The sequence below is a fragment of the Mizuhopecten yessoensis genome, unplaced genomic scaffold, assembly GCF_002113885.1.
Source record: "Mizuhopecten yessoensis strain PY_sf001 unplaced genomic scaffold, ASM211388v2 scaffold10889, whole genome shotgun sequence".
Taxonomy (NCBI): Eukaryota; Metazoa; Mollusca; class Bivalvia; order Pectinida; family Pectinidae; genus Mizuhopecten; species Mizuhopecten yessoensis.
The window spans coordinates 335,522-357,899 of NW_018408772.1; the positions used below are offsets into that span (position 1 = coordinate 335,522).

Consider the following 22,378-nt stretch of genomic DNA (forward strand, 5'->3'; position numbering starts at 1 on the left):
ACATAGGGTCTTCTCTGTTTTGCAGAGTAACTGGAATATATTCATTGGAGAAACTAATGTAATGTTTCTTCAGGTAAAGACTTGTAGACCTGTGTATACTACGTAAAAGTCTTTGCCAAACTTAGTTCGCCAGACCTGTGAATGTCATGCTACCTAAAAGTCTTGGCCAAACTTGGTTCACCAGACCTGTGAATGTCATGCTACCTGATCAAAGTCTTTGCCAAACTTAGTTCACCAGACCTGTGAATGTCACGCTACCTAAAAGTCTTTGCCAAACTTGGTTCACCAGACCTGTGAATGTCACGCTACCTAAAAGTCTTGGCGAAACATGGTTCACCAGACCTGTGAATGTCACGCTACCTAAAAGTCTTGGCCAAACATGGTTCACCAGAAAACATCAGACCACTGGTCTTTCTTGTTAATAAACGATCAACACTACATCTGGTCCAACTCTTTAGAATGTGATAAATCAAAGTGGTCTTAGTACAACTAAATATTACCCATTTATTTGAGAGGCGATAGGTCATGAGAATATTATTTCAGAATTTTTATGGATTATTACACTCATGAAAATTTGCCGTCTCATCAACCAAAGTTTAGGAAAAGTCAACATTTTTTTAATAATTCAAGTCAAAGGTACATGTATTAATGCCAGTACCAGCTGTGCAATAGTTGTAATTTTATATACGGATCATATCCGAGCCACCCCTCTGATCACTTTACCAAGTTGTACAGTTTGATACTTTCAGAGTAACCACACCATTCTTACAGAGTAACCACACCATTCTTACAGAGTAACCACACCATTCTTACAGAGTAGTAACCACACCATTCTTACAGAGTAACCACACCATTCTTACAGAGTAACCACACCATTCTTACAGAGTATTTACACCATTCTTACAGAGTAACCAAGAGTAACCACACCATTCTTACAGAGTAACCAAGAGTAACCACACCATTATTACAGAGTATTTACACCATTCTTACAGAGTAACCACACCATTCTTAAAGAGTAACCACACCATTCTTACAGAGTAACCAAGAAGTAACCAAGAGTAACCACACCATTCTTACAGAGTAACCAAGAAGTAACCAAGAGTAACCACAACATTCTTACAGAGTAACCACACCATTCTTACAGAGTAACCACACCATTCTTACAGAGTAACCACACCATTCTTACAGAGTAACCACACCATTCTTACAGAGTAACCACACCATTCTTACAGAGTAACCACACCATTCTTACAGAGTAACCACACCATTCTTACAGAGTAACCACACCATTCTTACAGAGTAACCACACCATTCTTACAGAGTAACCACACCATTCTTACAGAGTAACCACACCATTCTTACAGAGTAACCACACCATTCTTACAGAGTAACCACACCATTCTTACAGAGTAACCACACCATTCTTACAGAGTAACCACACCATTCTTACAGAGTAACCACACCATTCTTACAGAGTAACCACACCATTCTTACAGAGTAACCACACCATTCTTACAGAGTAACCACACCATTCTTACAGAGTAACCACACCATTCTTACAGAGTAACCACACCATTCTTACAGAGTAACCACACCATTCTTACAGAGTAACCACACCATTCTTACAGAGTAACCACACCATTCTTACAGAGTAACCACACCATTCTTACAGAGTAACCACACCATTCTTACAGAGTAACCACACCATTCTTACAGAGTAACCACACCATTCTTACAGAGTAACCACACCATTCTTACAGAGTAACCACACCATTCTTACAGAGTAACCACACCATTCTTACAGAGTAACCACACCATTCTTACAGAGTAACCACACCATTCTTACAGAGTAACCACACCATTCTTACAGAGTAACCACACCATTCTTACAGAGTAACCACACCATTCTTACAGAGTAACCACACCATTCTTACAGAGTAACCACACCATTCTTACAGAGTAACCACACCATTCTTACAGAGTAACCACACCATTCTTACAGAGTAACCACACCATTCTTACAGAGTAACCACACCATTCTTACAGAGTAACCACACCATTCTTACAGAGTAACCACACCATTCTTACAGAGTAACCACACCATTCTTACAGAGTAACCACACCATTCTTACAGAGTAACCACACCATTCTTACAGAGTAACCACACCATTCTTACAGAGTAACCACACCATTCTTACAGAGTAACCACACCATTCTTACAGAGTAACCACACCATTCTTACAGAGTAACCACACCATTCTTACAGAGTAACCACACCATTCTTACAGAGTAACCACACCATTCTTACAGAGTAACCACACCATTCTTACAGAGTAACCACACCATTCTTACAGAGTAACCACACCATTCTTACAGAGTAACCACACCATTCTTACAGAGTAACCACACCATTCTTACAGAGTAACCACACCATTCTTACAGAGTAACCACACCATTCTTACAGAGTAACCACACCATTCTTACAGAGTAACCACACCATTCTTACAGAGTAACCACACCATTCTTACAGAGTAACCACACCATTCTTACAGAGTAACCACACCATTCTTACAGAGTAACCACACCATTCTTACAGAGTAACCACACCATTCTTACAGAGTAACCACACCATTCTTACAGAGTAACCACACCATTCTTACAGAGTAACCACACCATTCTTACAGAGTAACCACACCATTCTTACAGAGTAACCACACCATTCTTACAGAGTAACCACACCATTCTTACAGAGTAACCACACCATTCTTACAGAGTAACCACACCATTCTTACAGAGTAACCACACCATTCTTACAGAGTAACCACACCATTCTTACAGAGTAACCACACCATTCTTACAGAGTAACCACACCATTCTTACAGAGTAACCACACCATTCTTACAGAGTAACCACACCATTCTTACAGAGTAACCACACCATTCTTACAGAGTAACCACACCATTCTTACAGAGTAACCACACCATTCTTACAGAGTAACCACACCATTCTTACAGAGTAACCACACCATTCTTACAGAGTAACCACACCATTCTTACAGAGTAACCACACCATTCTTACAGAGTAACCACACCATTCTTACAGAGTAACCACACCATTCTTACAGAGTAACCACACCATTCTTACAGAGTAACCACACCATTCTTACAGAGTAACCACACCATTCTTACAGAGTAACCACACCATTCTTACAGAGTAACCACACCATTCTTACAGAGTAACCACACCATTCTTACAGAGTAACCACACCATTCTTACAGAGTAACCACACCATTCTTACAGAGTAACCACACCATTCTTACAGAGTAACCACACCATTCTTACAGAGTAACCACACCATTCTTACAGAGTAACCACACCATTCTTACAGAGTAACCACACCATTCTTACAGAGTAACCACACCATTCTTACAGAGTAACCACACCATTCTTACAGAGTAACCACACCATTCTTACAGAGTAACCACACCATTCTTACAGAGTAACCACACCATTCTTACAGAGTAACCACACCATTCTTACAGAGTAACCACACCATTCTTACAGAGTAACCACACCATTCTTACAGAGTAACCACACCATTCTTACAGAGTAACCACACCATTCTTACAGAGTAACCACACCATTCTTACAGAGTAACCACACCATTCTTACAGAGTAACCACACCATTCTTACAGAGTAACCACACCATTCTTACAGAGTAACCACACCATTCTTACAGAGTAACCACACCATTCTTACAGAGTAACCACACCATTCTTACAGAGTAACCACACCATTCTTACAGAGTAACCACACCATTCTTACAGAGTAACCACACCATTCTTACAGAGTAACCACACCATTCTTACAGAGTAACCACACCATTCTTACAGAGTAACCACACCATTCTTACAGAGTAACCACACCATTCTTACAGAGTAACCACACCATTCTTACAGAGTAACCACACCATTCTTACAGAGTAACCACACCATTCTTACAGAGTAACCACACCATTCTTACAGAGTAACCACACCATTCTTACAGAGTAACCACACCATTCTTACAGAGTAACCACACCATTCTTACAGAGTAACCACACCATTCTTACAGAGTAACCACACCATTCTTACAGAGTAACCACACCATTCTTACAGAGTAACCACACCATTCTTACAGAGTAACCACACCATTCTTACAGAGTAACCACACCATTCTTACAGAGTAACCACACCATTCTTACAGAGTAACCACACCATTCTTACAGAGTAACCACACCATTCTTACAGAGTAACCACACCATTCTTACAGAGTAACCACACCATTCTTACAGAGTAACCACACCATTCTTACAGAGTAACCACACCATTCTTACAGAGTAACCACACCATTCTTACAGAGTAACCACACCATTCTTACAGAGTAACCACACCATTCTTACAGAGTAACCACACCATTCTTACAGAGTAACCACACCATTCTTACAGAGTAACCACACCATTCTTACAGAGTAACCACACCATTCTTACAGAGTAACCACACCATTCTTACAGAGTAACCACACCATTCTTACAGAGTAACCACACCATTCTTACAGAGTAACCACACCATTCTTACAGAGTAACCACACCATTCTTACAGAGTAACCACACCATTCTTACAGAGTAACCACACCATTCTTACAGAGTAACCACACCATTCTTACAGAGTAACCACACCATTCTTACAGAGTAACCACACCATTCTTACAGAGTAACCACACCATTCTTACAGAGTAACCACACCATTCTTACAGAGTAACCACACCATTCTTACAGAGTAACCACACCATTCTTACAGAGTAACCACACCATTCTTACAGAGTAACCACACCATTCTTACAGAGTAACCACACCATTCTTACAGAGTAACCACACCATTCTTACAGAGTAACCACACCATTCTTACAGAGTAACCACACCATTCTTACAGAGTAACCACACCATTCTTACAGAGTAACCACACCATTCTTACAGAGTAACCACACCATTCTTACAGAGTAACCACACCATTCTTACAGAGTAACCACACCATTCTTACAGAGTAACCACACCATTCTTACAGAGTAACCACACCATTCTTACAGAGTAACCACACCATTCTTACAGAGTAACCACACCATTCTTACAGAGTAACCACACCATTCTTACAGAGTAACCACACCATTCTTACAGAGTAACCACACCATTCTTACAGAGTAACCACACCATTCTTACAGAGTAACCACACCATTCTTACAGAGTAACCACACCATTCTTACAGAGTAACCACACCATTCTTACAGAGTAACCACACCATTCTTACAGAGTAACCACACCATTCTTACAGAGTAACCACACCATTCTTACAGAGTAACCACACCATTCTTACAGAGTAACCACACCATTCTTACAGAGTAACCACACCATTCTTACAGAGTAACCACACCATTCTTACAGAGTAACCACACCATTCTTACAGAGTAACCACACCATTCTTACAGAGTAACCACACCATTCTTACAGAGTAACCACACCATTCTTACAGAGTAACCACACCATTCTTACAGAGTAACCACACCATTCTTACAGAGTAACCACACCATTCTTACAGAGTAACCACACCATTCTTACAGAGTAACCACACCATTCTTACAGAGTAACCACACCATTCTTACAGAGTAACCACACCATTCTTACAGAGTAACCACACCATTCTTACAGAGTAACCACACCATTCTTACAGAGTAACCACACCATTCTTACAGAGTAACCACACCATTCTTACAGAGTAACCACACCATTCTTACAGAGTAACCACACCATTCTTACAGAGTAACCACACCATTCTTACAGAGTAACCACACCATTCTTACAGAGTAACCACACCATTCTTACAGAGTAACCACACCATTCTTACAGAGTAACCACACCATTCTTACAGAGTAACCACACCATTCTTACAGAGTAACCACACCATTCTTACAGAGTAACCACACCATTCTTACAGAGTAACCACACCATTCTTACAGAGTAACCACACCATTCTTACAGAGTAACCACACCATTCTTACAGAGTAACCACACCATTCTTACAGAGTAACCACACCATTCTTACAGAGTAACCACACCATTCTTACAGAGTAACCACACCATTCTTACAGAGTAACCACACCATTCTTACAGAGTAACCACACCATTCTTACAGAGTAACCACACCATTCTTACAGAGTAACCACACCATTCTTACAGAGTAACCACACCATTCTTACAGAGTAACCACACCATTCTTACAGAGTAACCACACCATTCTTACAGAGTAACCACACCATTCTTACAGAGTAACCACACCATTCTTACAGAGTAACCACACCATTCTTACAGAGTAACCACACCATTCTTACAGAGTAACCACACCATTCTTACAGAGTAACCACACCATTCTTACAGAGTAACCACACCATTCTTACAGAGTAACCACACCATTCTTACAGAGTAACCACACCATTCTTACAGAGTAACCACACCATTCTTACAGAGTAACCACACCATTCTTACAGAGTAACCACACCATTCTTACAGAGTAACCACACCATTCTTACAGAGTAACCACACCATTCTTACAGAGTAACCACACCATTCTTACAGAGTAACCACACCATTCTTACAGAGTAACCACACCATTCTTACAGAGTAACCACACCATTCTTACAGAGTAACCACACCATTCTTACAGAGTAACCACACCATTCTTACAGAGTAACCACACCATTCTTACAGAGTAACCACACCATTCTTACAGAGTAACCACACCATTCTTACAGAGTAACCACACCATTCTTACAGAGTAACCACACCATTCTTACAGAGTAACCACACCATTCTTACAGAGTAACCACACCATTCTTACAGAGTAACCACACCATTCTTACAGAGTAACCACACCATTCTTACAGAGTAACCACACCATTCTTACAGAGTAACCACACCATTCTTACAGAGTAACCACACCATTCTTACAGAGTAACCACACCATTCTTACAGAGTAACCACACCATTCTTACAGAGTAACCACACCATTCTTACAGAGTAACCACACCATTCTTACAGAGTAACCACACCATTCTTACAGAGTAACCACACCATTCTTACAGAGTAACCACACCATTCTTACAGAGTAACCACACCATTCTTACAGAGTAACCACACCATTCTTACAGAGTAACCACACCATTCTTACAGAGTAACCACACCATTCTTACAGAGTAACCACACCATTCTTACAGAGTAACCACACCATTCTTACAGAGTAACCACACCATTCTTACAGAGTAACCACACCATTCTTACAGAGTAACCACACCATTCTTACAGAGTAACCACACCATTCTTACAGAGTAACCACACCATTCTTACAGAGTAACCACACCATTCTTACAGAGTAACCACACCATTCTTACAGAGTAACCCCAATATAAGTACGAGTACATGTACTTGTATTTTTCTAACTTCAGTATCCATAAAAAATACACAAGACAAATGTTACTTCAAAGGACTTGAAGTTGATGTTGTGTTTTAAAACTAGGCTGAGGGCAGTGATTCATTGGTATATAGACATACCTAATTCACGTGACATTCATGGGTATCTGGGGAAATTTATAGGATGAGAGTAGAAAATTATACAGCAAACACAACAGTGACATTGATTCTTCTCTCTATCTCCTCAAGATAACATTATCAAATTAGCATTGATTTACAAAACTGACACCCCAAGAAAGTATAATAATGACATCATAACTTTTATAATGAGTATTGTTCGTGACATTGTTTGTTTCAATATATTCCTGCAGACAATTAGCACTCAACCCCGACACTTGTTAGTAATGGAAATCAAACAGAATCAACCTGTAGTTTAAATTACCGGTAACTAATTTGTCTAGATTAACAGACTCTGCGTGACAATCAAAATATTTATTACACAATGCTCTTACTGACACTATAACAGAGTACATCAGGTCTTGGGCCTGACATTATAACAGAGTACACCAGGTACAGGACCTGACACTATAACAGAGTACATCAGGTACAGGACCTGACACTATAACAGAGTACACCAGGTACAGAACCTGACACTATAACAGAGTACATCAGGTACAGGACCTGACACTATAACAGAGTATACCAGGTACAGGACCTGACACTATAACAGAGTACATCAGGTACAGGACCTGACACTATAACAGAGTACACCAGGTACAGAACCTGACACTATAACAGAGTACATCAGGTACAGGACCTGACACTATAACAGAGTACACCAGGTACAGGACCTGACACTATAACAGAGTACACCAGGTACAGGACCTGACACTATAACAGAGTACACCAGGTACAGGACCTGACACTATAACAGAGTACACCAGGTACAGGACCTGACACTATAACAGAGTACACCAGGTACAGGACCTGACACTATAACAGAGTACACCAGGTACAGGACCTGACACTATAACAGAGTACACCAGGTACAGGACCTGACACTATAACAGAGTACACCAGGTACAGGACCTGACACTATAACAGAGTACACCAGGTACAGGACCTGACACTATAACAGAGTACACCAGGTACAGGACCTGACACTATAACAGAGTACACCAGGTACAGGACCTGACACTATAACAGAGTACACCAGGTACAGGACCTGACACTATAACAGAGTACACCAGGTACAGGACCTGACACTATAACAGAGTACACCAGGTACAGGACCTGACACTATAACAGAGTACACCAGGTACAGGACCTGACACTATAACAGAGTACACCAGGTACAGGACCTGACACTATAACAGAGTACACCAGGTACAGGACCTGACACTATAACAGAGTACACCAGGTACAGGACCTGACACTATAACAGAGTACACCAGGTACAGGACCTGACACTATAACAGAGTACACCAGGTACAGGACCTGACACTATAACAGAGTACACCAGGTACAGGACCTGACACTATAACAGAGTACACCAGGTACAGGACCTGACACTATAACAGAGTACACCAGGTACAGGACCTGACACTATAACAGAGTACACCAGGTACAGGACCTGACACTATAACAGAGTACACCAGGTACAGGACCTGACACTATAACAGAGTACACCAGGTACAGGACCTGACACTATAACAGAGTACACCAGGTACAGGACCTGACACTATAACAGAGTACACCAGGTACAGGACCTGACACTATAACAGAGTACACCAGGTACAGGACCTGACACTATAACAGAGTACACCAGGTACAGGACCTGACACTATAACAGAGTACACCAGGTACAGGACCTGACACTATAACAGAGTACACCAGGTACAGGACCTGACACTATAACAGAGTACACCAGGTACAGGACCTGACACTATAACAGAGTACACCAGGTACAGGACCTGACACTATAACAGAGTACACCAGGTACAGGACCTGACACTATAACAGAGTACACCAGGTACAGGACCTGACACTATAACAGAGTACACCAGGTACAGGACCTGACACTATAACAGAGTACACCAGGTACAGGACCTGACACTATAACAGAGTACACCAGGTACAGGACCTGACACTATAACAGAGTACACCAGGTACAGGACCTGACACTATAACAGAGTACACCAGGTACAGGACCTGACACTATAACAGAGTACATCAGGTACAGGACCTGACATTATAACAGAGTACATCAGGTACAGGACCTGACATTATAACAGAGTACATCAGGTACAGGGCCCTTGGCCTGACAACTTTATAATCAAATACATCAGTTCACCTGTTCTGGGCCGAGCAGAGTACAGCAGCACTTACCTGGGAGTGTATAATCAGGTACAGGGCCGGCAGCTTGTATAGAAGTAGTCAGTACAAACTTTAAGTATTAGGACATCACTCCTGGACAGTATATTGTCTTGTGGTTCCGTATTGATTCTGTGACTGTATATTTTTATCACTTGCCAGACAATCAATATATGTCCCACTTAAATCCAGCCGCCTACAATACACCATCAGACCCCACTGCCACCACGGCAAGGCCTGGTCCCACCGGTCTCACAAAACAGCCAAGCTGTGTGGCATCTAAGTGGCCTGCTTTTCGGGGGGGGGGGGGGATTGTATTGAATCATGGCATGTTGATGGGAAAAAGCATTGAAGGAATGCATGGAGAACACTTCATCATAATCAATAGTCATTAAGACTATAATAAATCTTACTAAACAAGTAGCAGATAACTGTTTTCTCCTCTATCCTCTGTTCTATTTGTGTAAGGGCAAACAACAACGTGTCAGCATTACAGAAATGTTCGCTCCAGAGCTCACTTTATAATATTCTTCTTGCTATGGTATCTTCAATCCATTTCAGAACTCTTCTTACCAACTCTTTTTGCTGATATCTTTATTTTCCAATCTATCAAAAGCAGATGTTACTCAAAATGTGATAGCCTCAAACCCACAGTTCTTCTGAAGGCTGAGATAGGGAGTGTGTTAAGGCAAGCATGGCAAACACAATAATGACATGTTGTACCGTGAACAGTGGGGGAAACATTACACACTGTCAGTCTTAGTTCAGTGAAAAGTGGGGGGAAACATTACACATTGTCAGTCTTAGTTCAGTGAACAGTGGGGGAAACATTACACTCTGTCAGTCTTAGTTCAGTGAACAGTGGGGGAAACATTACACACTGTCAGTCTTAGTTCAGTGAATAGTGGGGGAAACATGTTGTATATGGAATTGTTTTATTTAATACATCAGTTCCTGACCAGAGATTCCTGAAGGATACTGGTTAATGCACTGGTGATGTTGAGACTAGACTATGTAAAGTGCTACACTCCTACAGTATGGAATTGATGGTATACTGTTAAAAGCATCTCCACAGAGTACAAAGGTACACAGAAAAAAGATACACAAGACATTCATCCTGAAGTTATCGCAAAGGCTAGCAGCAGAATACCATTCTTAATACAACATTCTGCTTACCTTCACCTATCAAATGACAAATGTAGTAGCTTTCAGATCTCTTGGTGTAGAGTGCTGTCATGATTTTTAAAACAAAATTTATAGGGCACTATACAACTGTCAACACTTCATTCCAAATTATGTTTCACTTGTGCAAACTTATGGAAAACATGGATTACAGAAAACCATTGATGACACATAATTTGTGTGCATTCAAGTAATGTTCACAATGTGGTGGTAGGGGGAACATGTTGTTATGTTGTGTGTATCAACCATTATATACATTGTAAATACTGTTCAAAATGTATGGTACCACGACAGGCACTTGACATTCTAATACATTGTCGGATACCAAAATTACCTTGTAGATTTTCTATTTCACAAACGCTAGAAGTTTTAGCACCCAGAGGTTTGATACATGAAAAACAGAAGCTTCGGTCCATTTGACAGAGACTGTTTGGTACTTGTGATAATGAACTCATAATGCATGTTTGGGGATTGGGGAACAAATGTAAAACATTGAAATTGTAACACAACCATTACACAGTATCTGGGTGGGCTGAAAAAGAATTTAAATGCTTACAGTAGCATTGAATCATTGGTGCTTGGCTTTTTTGTTTTTGTATTATTAAAATAGCAGATCAAATGTTATTAAGACAGCTTTTTTAATAGTCAATATAGGATTATTAAAAAGACACACCAATGGTTTATGCTGTTTGGGTGATGCATTGGATAACACTCGCCTTCCACCAACAAGTCGCCCTGCTGACAACATGGATTTTCTCCTGGTACTCTGGTTTACTCCCACATTAAGACCCGACATACTAACATCCGGGCCAATAAGAGTTATTAAAGATGTAGTAGTACAAGGAATAGTGATAAAGATAGTGGCGTCGCTGGGACTTGAAAGCGACCCTTGGCTTTCTAGCCCGATGCTTTACCACTGAGCTCAAGAGAAATTCCCTACAGCCGTTGCTTGTAAGGCAACCGAATCAATGTACATCTTTTACACTATTCCTTCCTCCCCCCCCACTCTTTTTTTCGAACACCAACACAGATTCTTTGTCTCTCTGCCAAGGGTTCTTCTACCTTGAACCATAGGTGTTTGAAATTCTGACTGTAAATTGAGATAAAAATCATATTAAAAAAATAAGGGTATTACTATATTTTCAATTTACAGTCAGAATTTCAAACACCTATGCTTGAACGGGGAGGGTCAATGGCACCAGTATGTAGTAGGACGAGGAATAGTGATAAAGATAGTTCCGTCTCTGGGGCTTTGAACCCGCAACCCTTGGCTCTCCAGCCCGATGCTTAAACCTCTGAGCTAAAGGGAAATTCCCTACAGCTTAAAATTGTAAGCCAACCTAATCAATGCACATCTTTTACAAAGAAATTTGTGTAAATAATTTGTTTGAATTTGAAGAACTAAAATTGTTTCAAAATAGTTGTAAAAATATAAAATAAATAGTTATAGGTTGGTTTCTTTATTGTATGTCGGACATACAATAAAGAAACCAACCTATCCTGAGCTTGTTGCGATTGAATATTGCCTTTAATTTCCCGTTCCTCAATCGCCCTGCATACCCCTGGGTATCCAAGCAAGGGATAACGGAACCTACAGAACCTAGATCAGAAGTACGGCGTTGGCTCTACACCCGATGATAAATAGTTATATATACATGTATATGCTGTTGGAATACATGTACACAAAAGACCATTGCACATGTGTAATAAGCTAGTATTGCAGTGGAACTTGACCGAGTCAATCAACGGTGTCAAGGTGCCTCTGTGAATATTGTTCAGACCAGGTCCGTAAATCAGGGTGTAGCTTCATCAAGTGACCGTCTAGAATTTGCGGGTCCCGGGTTAAAATCTGGCAGCGCATTTCTCTCTCTCCAGTTAAAGGACTATGTTGAGGGCCATAATTATTGATCACATGATTTTGTGAATACTGTCGCATACACGAAAGTAAAAATGTATCAAATGAATTGCGTTTTGAATTATTTTGTTCAAGTGGGAACGTGTATCGCTGATTCAAAACTTAATTAAATAGGAATGGGTGATTCTGGTGATCCTTAGTAAAGATTTCCAATGCATTCGGAAACATTTTATAGTCTTTTTGTCCATTAACTCCAGAAAATATAATATTTCAAAGCAGACGATTCAGCTCTCCTGGCCTAAATAAGCTCAAGCACAAACGAAAAGACCACGGATCTACGAAGTTGTCGACATTATTGACATCGCATGTCGATAAAAAACAGGATTTTTTCCATAAATATCAATCGATTTTAGTTTTTGGACATTTGTATGAAATAACTTGTACACGTTTATGAGCACATCGCAATATACGTACCTTACGTGTCTACAGTAACGAAGAAACATTAAAATATGGTTTCATGTGACAGCTTTCTGATCAAATGTCCACCATTTTGAATCCAAGGTGATAATGTCAACTAAAAAATTACTCCGCAGTATATTGATCGACTTTTCACGAAATCAATTTTCAACATCGAAATAACATGGCAATACATGTGACACAATACATGATTAAAACAATATAATCTGCGCTATCTTCATTTATACATCTTACATAATTAGGAAATCTAAAAAGACTGGACTATTTTTCTTTGAAATAACAAGGGACGTAACTCCACCGCGCACTTTACATTACCGTATTTATTTTAAATAACCTATCAAATGTCATGTCCATATTTTTTTTAACAAGATAAGTTTACAATATTAGATTCAAGAACATAGGCTTTCACTCAAATAACTCATTTTACTACACTTTAACAAATACACAATACACACGTTTCTTTGTTTTTAACAGTAATTAAGCTTATATTTTATTTCAGTTTATTTTTGTAACACCATGATTATAAATATATATATGACCATAGATATAACACTTCTACTTGTATTTCATTGAGGATTTAGATCATTTGTTTTTGTGACAATAATGTTGGATATATTTTACTATAAATGTACAACCTCTTTCTGTTCACAAACATACTGTTTCTGACACAATATAGCCAATAGATCGACAGTGTTCTGGCTTATTTTTGTTAACATATGTTATTATAAAAACTGTATATACATTTATAATACAGCTTTATGTTAGTATTCTACAATCCAGTGATATCCAAACCAAGCACAACCTTGTCAATTTGATAATATTCCAGAAAACCTCAAAATGTTTCAGAACATTTTGTAAAATTAGTCAGATTCTTTATATCTCTTTAATTTGTAAAAAGACAAACTTCTTATACAAATATAAATACAGAGAACCCACTTGATCAAACTTGATATGACTGAGAAAAATCAATCAAGTGATCTAAGTGCTGATGATAATCTAGTTTTATATCATGGTAATATATATGCACCAGTTACCCAGCTGAACAATCAGTTTATTCAAATTACACAATAATTATAATCTTTTCATTTAATAATATTATCAGTTGACAGCATAAAAACCAGACAACAGTCTACAAGGAACCTGTATTTAACCTAGTCAATGGATATAGCAGACTGAACGTTTCAATCTAAAGGCCATTTCATATCTAATATTCCTATTTAATGTAAGCTATGCCTGAATCTGAAACCTCTATTTCTATGGTTTAAATTGTTAGAATAATATCTCAGGAGCATGAAAATTCAATAAAACCTCCGGCTACCCAGAGTACTGTACTTTCCCCACTAGGGTATCTGGAACATACGGCTACCCAGAGTCCTTTCCCCACTAGGGTATCTGGAACATACAGCTACCCAGAGTACTTTCGCCACTTGGGTATCTGGAACATACAGCTACCCAGAGTACTTCCCCCACTAGGGTATCTGGAACATACGGCTACCCAGAGTACTTTCCCCACTTGGGTATCTGGAACATACAGCTACCCAGAGTGCTTCCCCCACTAGGGTATCTGGAACATACGGCTACCCAGAGTACTTTCCCCACTAGGGTATCTGGAACATACAGCTACCCAGAGTACTTTCCCCACTTGGGTATCTGGAACATACGGCTACCCAGAGTACTTTCCCCACTTGGGTATCTGGGACATACGGCTACCCAGAGTACTGTACTTTCCCCACTTGGGTATCTGGAACATACGGCTACCCAGATTACTTTCCCCACCTGGGGATCTGGAACATACGGCTACCCAGATTACTTTCCCCACCTGGGTATCTGGAACATACGGCTACCCAGATTACTTTCCCCACTAGGGTATCTGGAACATGGCTACTCAGAGTGCTTTCCCCACCAGGGAATCTGGAACATATGGCTACCCTGAGTACTTTTCCCCGCTAGGGTATTTGGAACCCACGGCTACCCAGAGTACTTTCCCCACCTGGGTATCTGGAACATATGGAACTTCAAGCTTCAATAATTAGCAGAACGACTTTGAGCCAATTAAATGTGCCTTACATTTCTGTTAATAAGAAAACTTCTTCATCAAATATTTATCCCATATGCATTTTGAGGACAGAAAGGACATCATTTACCTGTCCGTTACATTTAATCAATTCTAATGTTTTGAAGAAGAAAAAAAAGCATTTAACATGTTTACCGTTGAATATATCAAGGACAATGAATATCACTACATTTTTGTATAATGTTATGTATCGTGGGTTCCCTCATTATTTTTGAGTAGAAAAATCGTATTTTTTTTTCTTTTAATATCAAAAATAAAGAAGATAATGAAATGTAAAATACAATACATGGCTATTAATATTACTATTAAACCAGTATCTAGAATATATGGACCCCCAGGTTAAATGACCTTGAACTGAAGCAAATGTGCCTTATTTTTCCGATAAAAAAAGCAATTCCATAATCAAAAATTCAAATCTCAGAATTGACTCAAAGGTGGAAATGACTACAGTGTGAAATTACACTTGTCTTGTAGCCTCAAGAAGTCCATTAGATTATCAAATATTCAACAAGTTTATTAATAACATTTTTAGATTGAAAAATAGATTAATTTTTGGAATCTAATGCACGTTGTTACCATCTTCTGACAACCAATACTCCTATACTTTTTGGGGTTTCTGTAATCCATCTTTCTTAATTTGAGTCCTAGACATAAAGACTGAGATACAATGAATTAATCATCAGCAACATATCAGATTATAATTACACACAGTAAAATTAGAATTGGGTGTGGTAAAAACACCCATGTTCGGAGCTGTACTTCACATGAGAGTGGATTAAAGATGTTATTTTAGGTTTGCCATTATTTAGACTGAAATAGGGTTCCTTTTATAAAGTTTTAAAAAAGCACTAAAGCTGGATATGCTGGTTAGACAGGAAAGCTATACTCACCTCAAGTATTTGAATATGCCACTGGTAAAAGATTAATGTGTGCTCTTATGGCTTTTTAAATAACAAATTACAAGGTTCAACAAGATTACCGAGGCAGGAATCATGATAAATGTTTAAATGCTACAGAAAATTTCAATGATGAGTGGGAAAACATTGTAAACAATCCGATCAAGCTTGGAATAATTCTCTCTTTTTTTGAAGGAACACCTTTCATCTCTAATAGAGCAGCAAAACTAATCATAAAAATACAAAATCAGATGATTTAATGTGAATACTTGACATGAAATGACCAGCTTTTTAGACTGAATGTTCATTCTTTGTATGCAGCACTACAGTATAGTACATCTCTATGTAATGGATATACTGCTGTGTATAGTACATCTCTATGTAATGGATATACTGCTATGTATGGTAGATCTCTATGTAATGGCTATACTGCTGTGTATAGTACATCTCTATGTAATGGATATACTGCTGTGTATAGTACATCTCTATGTAATGGATATACTGCTGTGTATAGTACATCTCTATGTAATGGATATACTGCTGTGTATAGTACATCTCTATGTAATGGATATACTGCTGTGTATAGTACATCTCTATGTAATGGATATACTGCTGTGTATAGTACATCTCTATGTAATGGATATACTGCTGTGTATAGTACATCTCTATGTAATGGATATACTGCTGTGTATAGTACATCTCTATGTAATGGATATACTGCTGTGTATAGTACATCTCTATGTAATGGATATACTGCTGTGTATAGTACATCTCTATGTAATGGATATACTGCTGTGTATAGTACATCTCTATGTAATGGATATACTGCTGTGTATAGTACATCTCTATGTAATGGATATACTGCTGTGTATAGTACATCTCTATGTAATGGATATACTGCTGTGTATAGTACATCTCTATGTAATGGATATACTGCTGTGTATAGTACATCTCTATGTAATGGATATACTGCTGTGTATAGTACATCTCTATGTAATGGATATACTGCTGTGTATAGTACATCTCTATGTAATGGATATACTGCTGTGTATAGTACATCTCTATGTAATGGATATACTGCTGTGTATAGTACATCTCTATGTAATGGATATACTGCTGTGTATAGTACATCTCTATGTAATGGATATACTGCTGTGTATAGTACATCTCTATGTAATGGATATACTGCTGTGTATAGTACATCTCTATGTAATGGATATACTGCTGTGTATAGTACATCTCTATGTAATGGATATACTGCTGTGTATAGTACATCTCTATGTAATGGATATACTGCTGTGTATAGTACATCTCTATGTAATGGATATACTGCTGTGTATAGTACATCTCTATGTAATGGATATACTGCTGTGTATAGTACATCTCTATGTAATGGATATACTGCTGTGTATAGTACATCTCTATGTAATGGATATACTGCTGTGTATAGTACATCTCTATGTAATGGATATACTGCTGTGTATAGTACATCTCTATGTAATGGATATACTGCTGTGTATAGTACATCTCTATGTAATGGATATACTGCTGTGTATAGTACATCTCTATGTAATGGATATACTGCTGTGTATAGTACATCTCTATGTAATGGATATACTGCTGTGTATAGTACATCTCTATGTAATGGATATACTGCTGTGTATAGTACATCTCTATGTAATGGATATACTGCTGTGTATAGTACATCTCTATGTAATGGATATACTGCTGTGTATAGTACATCTCTATGTAATGGATATACTGCTGTGTATAGTACATCTCTATGTAATGGATATACTGCTGTGTATAGTACATCTCTATGTAATGGATATACTGCTGTGTATAGTACATCTCTATGTAATGGATATACTGCTGTGTATAGTACATCTCTATGTAATGGATATACTGCTGTGTATAGTACATCTCTATGTAATGGATATACTGCTGTGTATAGTACATCTCTATGTAATGGATATACTGCTGTGTATAGTACATCTCTATGTAATGGATATACTGCTGTGTATAGTACATCTCTATGTAATGGATATACTGCTGTGTATAGTACATCTCTATGTAATGGATATACTGCTGTGTATAGTACATCTCTATGTAATGGATATACTGCTGTGTATAGTACATCTCTATGTAATGGATATACTGCTGTGTATAGTACATCTCTATGTAATGGATATACTGCTGTGTATAGTACATCTCTATGTAATGGATATACTGCTGTGTATAGTACATCTCTATGTAATGGATATACTGCTGTGTATAGTACATCTCTATGTAATGGATATACTGCTGTGTATAGTACATCTCTATGTAATGGATATACTGCTGTGTATAGTACATCTCTATGTAATGGATATACTGCTGTGTATAGTACATCTCTATGTAATGGATATACTGCTGTGTATAGTACATCTCTATGTAATGGATATACTGCTGTGTATAGTACATCTCTATGTAATGGATATACTGCTGTGTATAGTACATCTCTATGTAATGGATATACTGCTGTATATAGTACATCTCTATGTAATGGATATACTGCTGTGTATAGGATAATGACAAGGAAATCAAGATTTCAATGTAAAGCGACATTGGTCCAATATAGATGGTTGAAAGCTTCTATTTCAATATTATTATTAAGGTTTTGTGATACACATTTCATTTTACATTGAAAAGTTATATATACTTTTAGTGGCGTATTTTACTGTGAAAAGTTATATATACTTTTAGTGGCATTTTTTACTGTTAAAAGTTTGGCGGATTACTTTCCATGGTTCTGTTAAACACCAAAGGTGTTCATTTCACTAAAAAGGATTAATATACAGTAATTATATGTAGAATGAGCAAAATTATCAAGATGACATTTCTTTAAATTCAAGGATGTGAGTTTCATTTAATTACTTCTCAGTGGATATGCTTACTTGTGCAACAACTAAATGCTACTCGCCACCAGTGTGGGTAAAATATCTGGATCACAAGAAAATCCCATGATAACCAGCTAATACTGGGCTACTGTAAACATAAATACAATGTGTGTGAACGTTTGTCTTTAAAATAGCACTCATAATGATAACAATTTTTAGTCAACTTACACCCCTATATTGCTTTTACTGAATAATTATTTTTGTTAAGAAATTTCTTGTTTATAAATTTATGAATGTGCGAACAATATTATGCTTTACAGGTGTGTGGGGAAAATCATATTACAGGTAATACTTATATCTCCCCGAGTAACTACACAATAAACATATTTAAGCCTATTTCACAGGATAGGACTTTGAGATAAACTTAGACACTAAGTCCTGCAGAATAATACTAGTTATATGTAGACTTGATTGAGGTAGTACTTATAGTTCTTGTAGCACTACAACATGTACTAATGGATTCTGGTTTAACTCTGGAGCACTGCTTAATTATATCATAAATAATTGATCATTTCAGTGCACAACAATCACAGTCCTTTGTCTTCTTTAACTTCTCTGTACAGATCACATCAGCATTAAAGGGAGACAATTTGAAGCGTAGTTGCCTCCTGTTTGATAGCATGGCTCACTGTTTCATAGCACATAGTTTTTGTCGCAGGTTTATTACACAATGGTGGCCATGACCAGGATTAACAGGTAACTATAATCTCAGTCAGGTCATTCCTTTGTCAAATCTTCTCTTTCCTGGAATTGTCTCTCTACTCCTTGTCCCAGTGCTACTAAGAATTCCTCTAACGTTACAGATGCACTCTGTGTAAATGTAAAAGGATTCAAACATAAGCTACAAAATTATACTGTCCTTATAGACTTTCCATAAATCATAGTGCTGATATTATATCAGAATAAATATAAGTTCCTACTTAACATTGTTCCAGATATATCTTCCATTTAGAAAATAGTGCTTACATTTCAATTCTTTTCCGAGCTTGTTCAATCTGGCAACACAAGTACTTATGTTCAAGTAATCAATCAAGCGTTTATTTGTTTACACATTTATACTTAAGTACAGCAAGCAGAGAGGATTCTTTATTCAACTTTGCAATCCCAAAAAATCTAACTACATGTATAACAATCAGCTCATTTTATGAGGTATGGAAACACCAGGATTAAGATGTATTTTGATTCTAGTTTTAAAAGACACTTCTGGCTGTGACTTACCTGAATAAACATGGCATGGGCAATGAAAGGCAGCTTCCTCAATGTGCGCCCACTGAGTCCATGAGCCTTACTATAATAAAACAAATCAAACCTTAAGAGGGCAAGGTTTACAGGTCGTATAGGACAAGAACCACCAGCTTGTCTAAACACATGTGTAACACTACAAGATATTAGTGATAGTTAGAATAGTGTCATCATAAGAAAAACCATTCTCAGGTGAGTGCCTAGTGCCTGTAATGGAAATAGCAAATCGCCTAACTGATTTCTCTAAGATCAATTCAGCTATTTTATACACTTCATATCATAGCTGTGATGCTGATCCTAAGTTTAAATTAGTCAAATTAACAAAATAACATTGGAATAAGCATGATAAATGGTCTATCATAAAGATCACATTTTAACATTTGGTAAAGTCAATTAAAATATAGTCACTCTTTCAAATTGAGAATAGAAACTACCCATTCAATATTTAACTCACTTTGCAATATCACGAAGCATCAAGCTACTCTTGGTGGCATCATTTTCCATGAACCTCATAGCTTCCAGGCCCCTTAGATCTAACAGCTGTTGAGCAGGGCTGATGATGTCAACCTGACAATGGCAAATCAAAAAATCTCTCAAATGTTCACTTTTAGCAGTATAAAATATCAGACTATGCCAATTTTCATACTTTATATGTAAATCAATGGCCAGCTTCAATCTACGTTTATACATCCTGATCTGAGGACATGTGATGACCCTTACTTCACTTAGCATTACAGGATATATCATTATAATTAAGGAGAGATCAATTTGTCAGTTATTTCGGAAGGCGACTCATGATTCTTTTCAGAAGCAAGCTACATTTTCACAGGTGGGGACTTCTTTCTTACCCTCATCAGTTCACTGATACAAGAGTGGAATATTTTAAAGATGGCTGCCGGAGACGGGGGTCCTATGTACTGTTTGATGTCAGCCCTATCTACAAAGGCCAGGTCAATGGCGCCCGTCACGTTGGAGGTGGTCAGGATCATCACATTAGGGTGTCTGAAGGCCATCACAAGACACAAATCTTATAATGCACAAACACTAGGCATATTAAACATCTATGTAGCAACATTTAAAGACTTACTGGTTCCTTTGTCAAGCTATGACCGAGTGACGATTTGTATTATTTACCTGTACAACAATAGACAAAATTGTAAATTCCATGTTACAAAACTCTTGACATTTTGCTTATTGATAGAGAGTTTATACACACTGCACTGAATAGGTTACGGGTCGGGTGTAGATCTAGTCCCCTCTACCGGTTAGGTCAGTAGTAACATTTCATTATAACATTAAGTATCACATAATTTCTTCTTGTGAATCTAATATGCCAATTAATGATTGCACGGTACATTTGGTTCAACATTACAACTTGGGAGTATATTTTATGGTAGAAAAGTGTGGTAGGAAAAGTTCTGTATGATGAAGGCAGAGAAATGTTAACTTTCAGGAGAAAATTTGTGAAGGTTAGCTCTCTGCAATGCCTCATGCTAAACCTCAAACAAGAGGCCCATGGGCCTTAACGGTCACCTGATATATTTATACAGAGAGTTGATTTTTGTTTTTAACATGAACAGAAATATTATTCAATGTGACAAAAAACAATAAAACCACCTTATTCAATATCTAGCATGCAGATTTAAGACTGAAAAGTATTTGAAACTAGCACCTCTGATTCTAAACAAGGAAAATGAAGAAACTTTATTTTAGCACACAGACTCCATTGGGCCCCACCCTACAGCCCTTGGGGGTAGGGATGGCTCAAAATTTACAAAGTATCAAACTGTCAACTTAGGGTTATAATTCCAATCAAGTTATCAACATGTAATATTCAAAGTAT

At 38.0% G+C, this 22,378-nt stretch overlaps 2 protein-coding genes across 3 annotated transcripts in view; both read right to left on the minus strand.

Annotated features, from left to right (window-relative positions):
• The window catches only part of LOC110463328 (probable palmitoyltransferase ZDHHC1), a 41,881-nt gene extending 28,352 nt beyond the window's left edge, over positions 1-13,529 (minus strand). Inside the window, exon 1 of the mRNA XM_021517831.1 lies at positions 13,382-13,529. The gene's annotated coding sequence lies outside the window, so the exon portion shown is untranslated. The remainder of the gene's footprint in view (positions 1-13,381) is intronic.
• Positions 13,530-18,781: 5,252 nt separating this feature from the next.
• The window catches only part of LOC110463336 (pachytene checkpoint protein 2 homolog), a 16,839-nt gene continuing 13,242 nt past the window's right edge, over positions 18,782-22,378 (minus strand). For both annotated transcript variants that reach the window (XM_021517841.1, XM_021517840.1), the window contains exons 9-12: positions 21,384-21,537; positions 20,990-21,102; positions 20,512-20,581; positions 18,782-20,103 (exon numbers count right to left, since the gene is read on the minus strand). In XM_021517841.1, the coding sequence (XP_021373516.1) occupies positions 20,011-20,103; positions 20,512-20,581; positions 20,990-21,102; positions 21,384-21,537 (430 nt within the window). In that variant the 3' untranslated portion in view covers positions 18,782-20,010. The remainder of the gene's footprint in view (positions 20,104-20,511; positions 20,582-20,989; positions 21,103-21,383; positions 21,538-22,378) is intronic.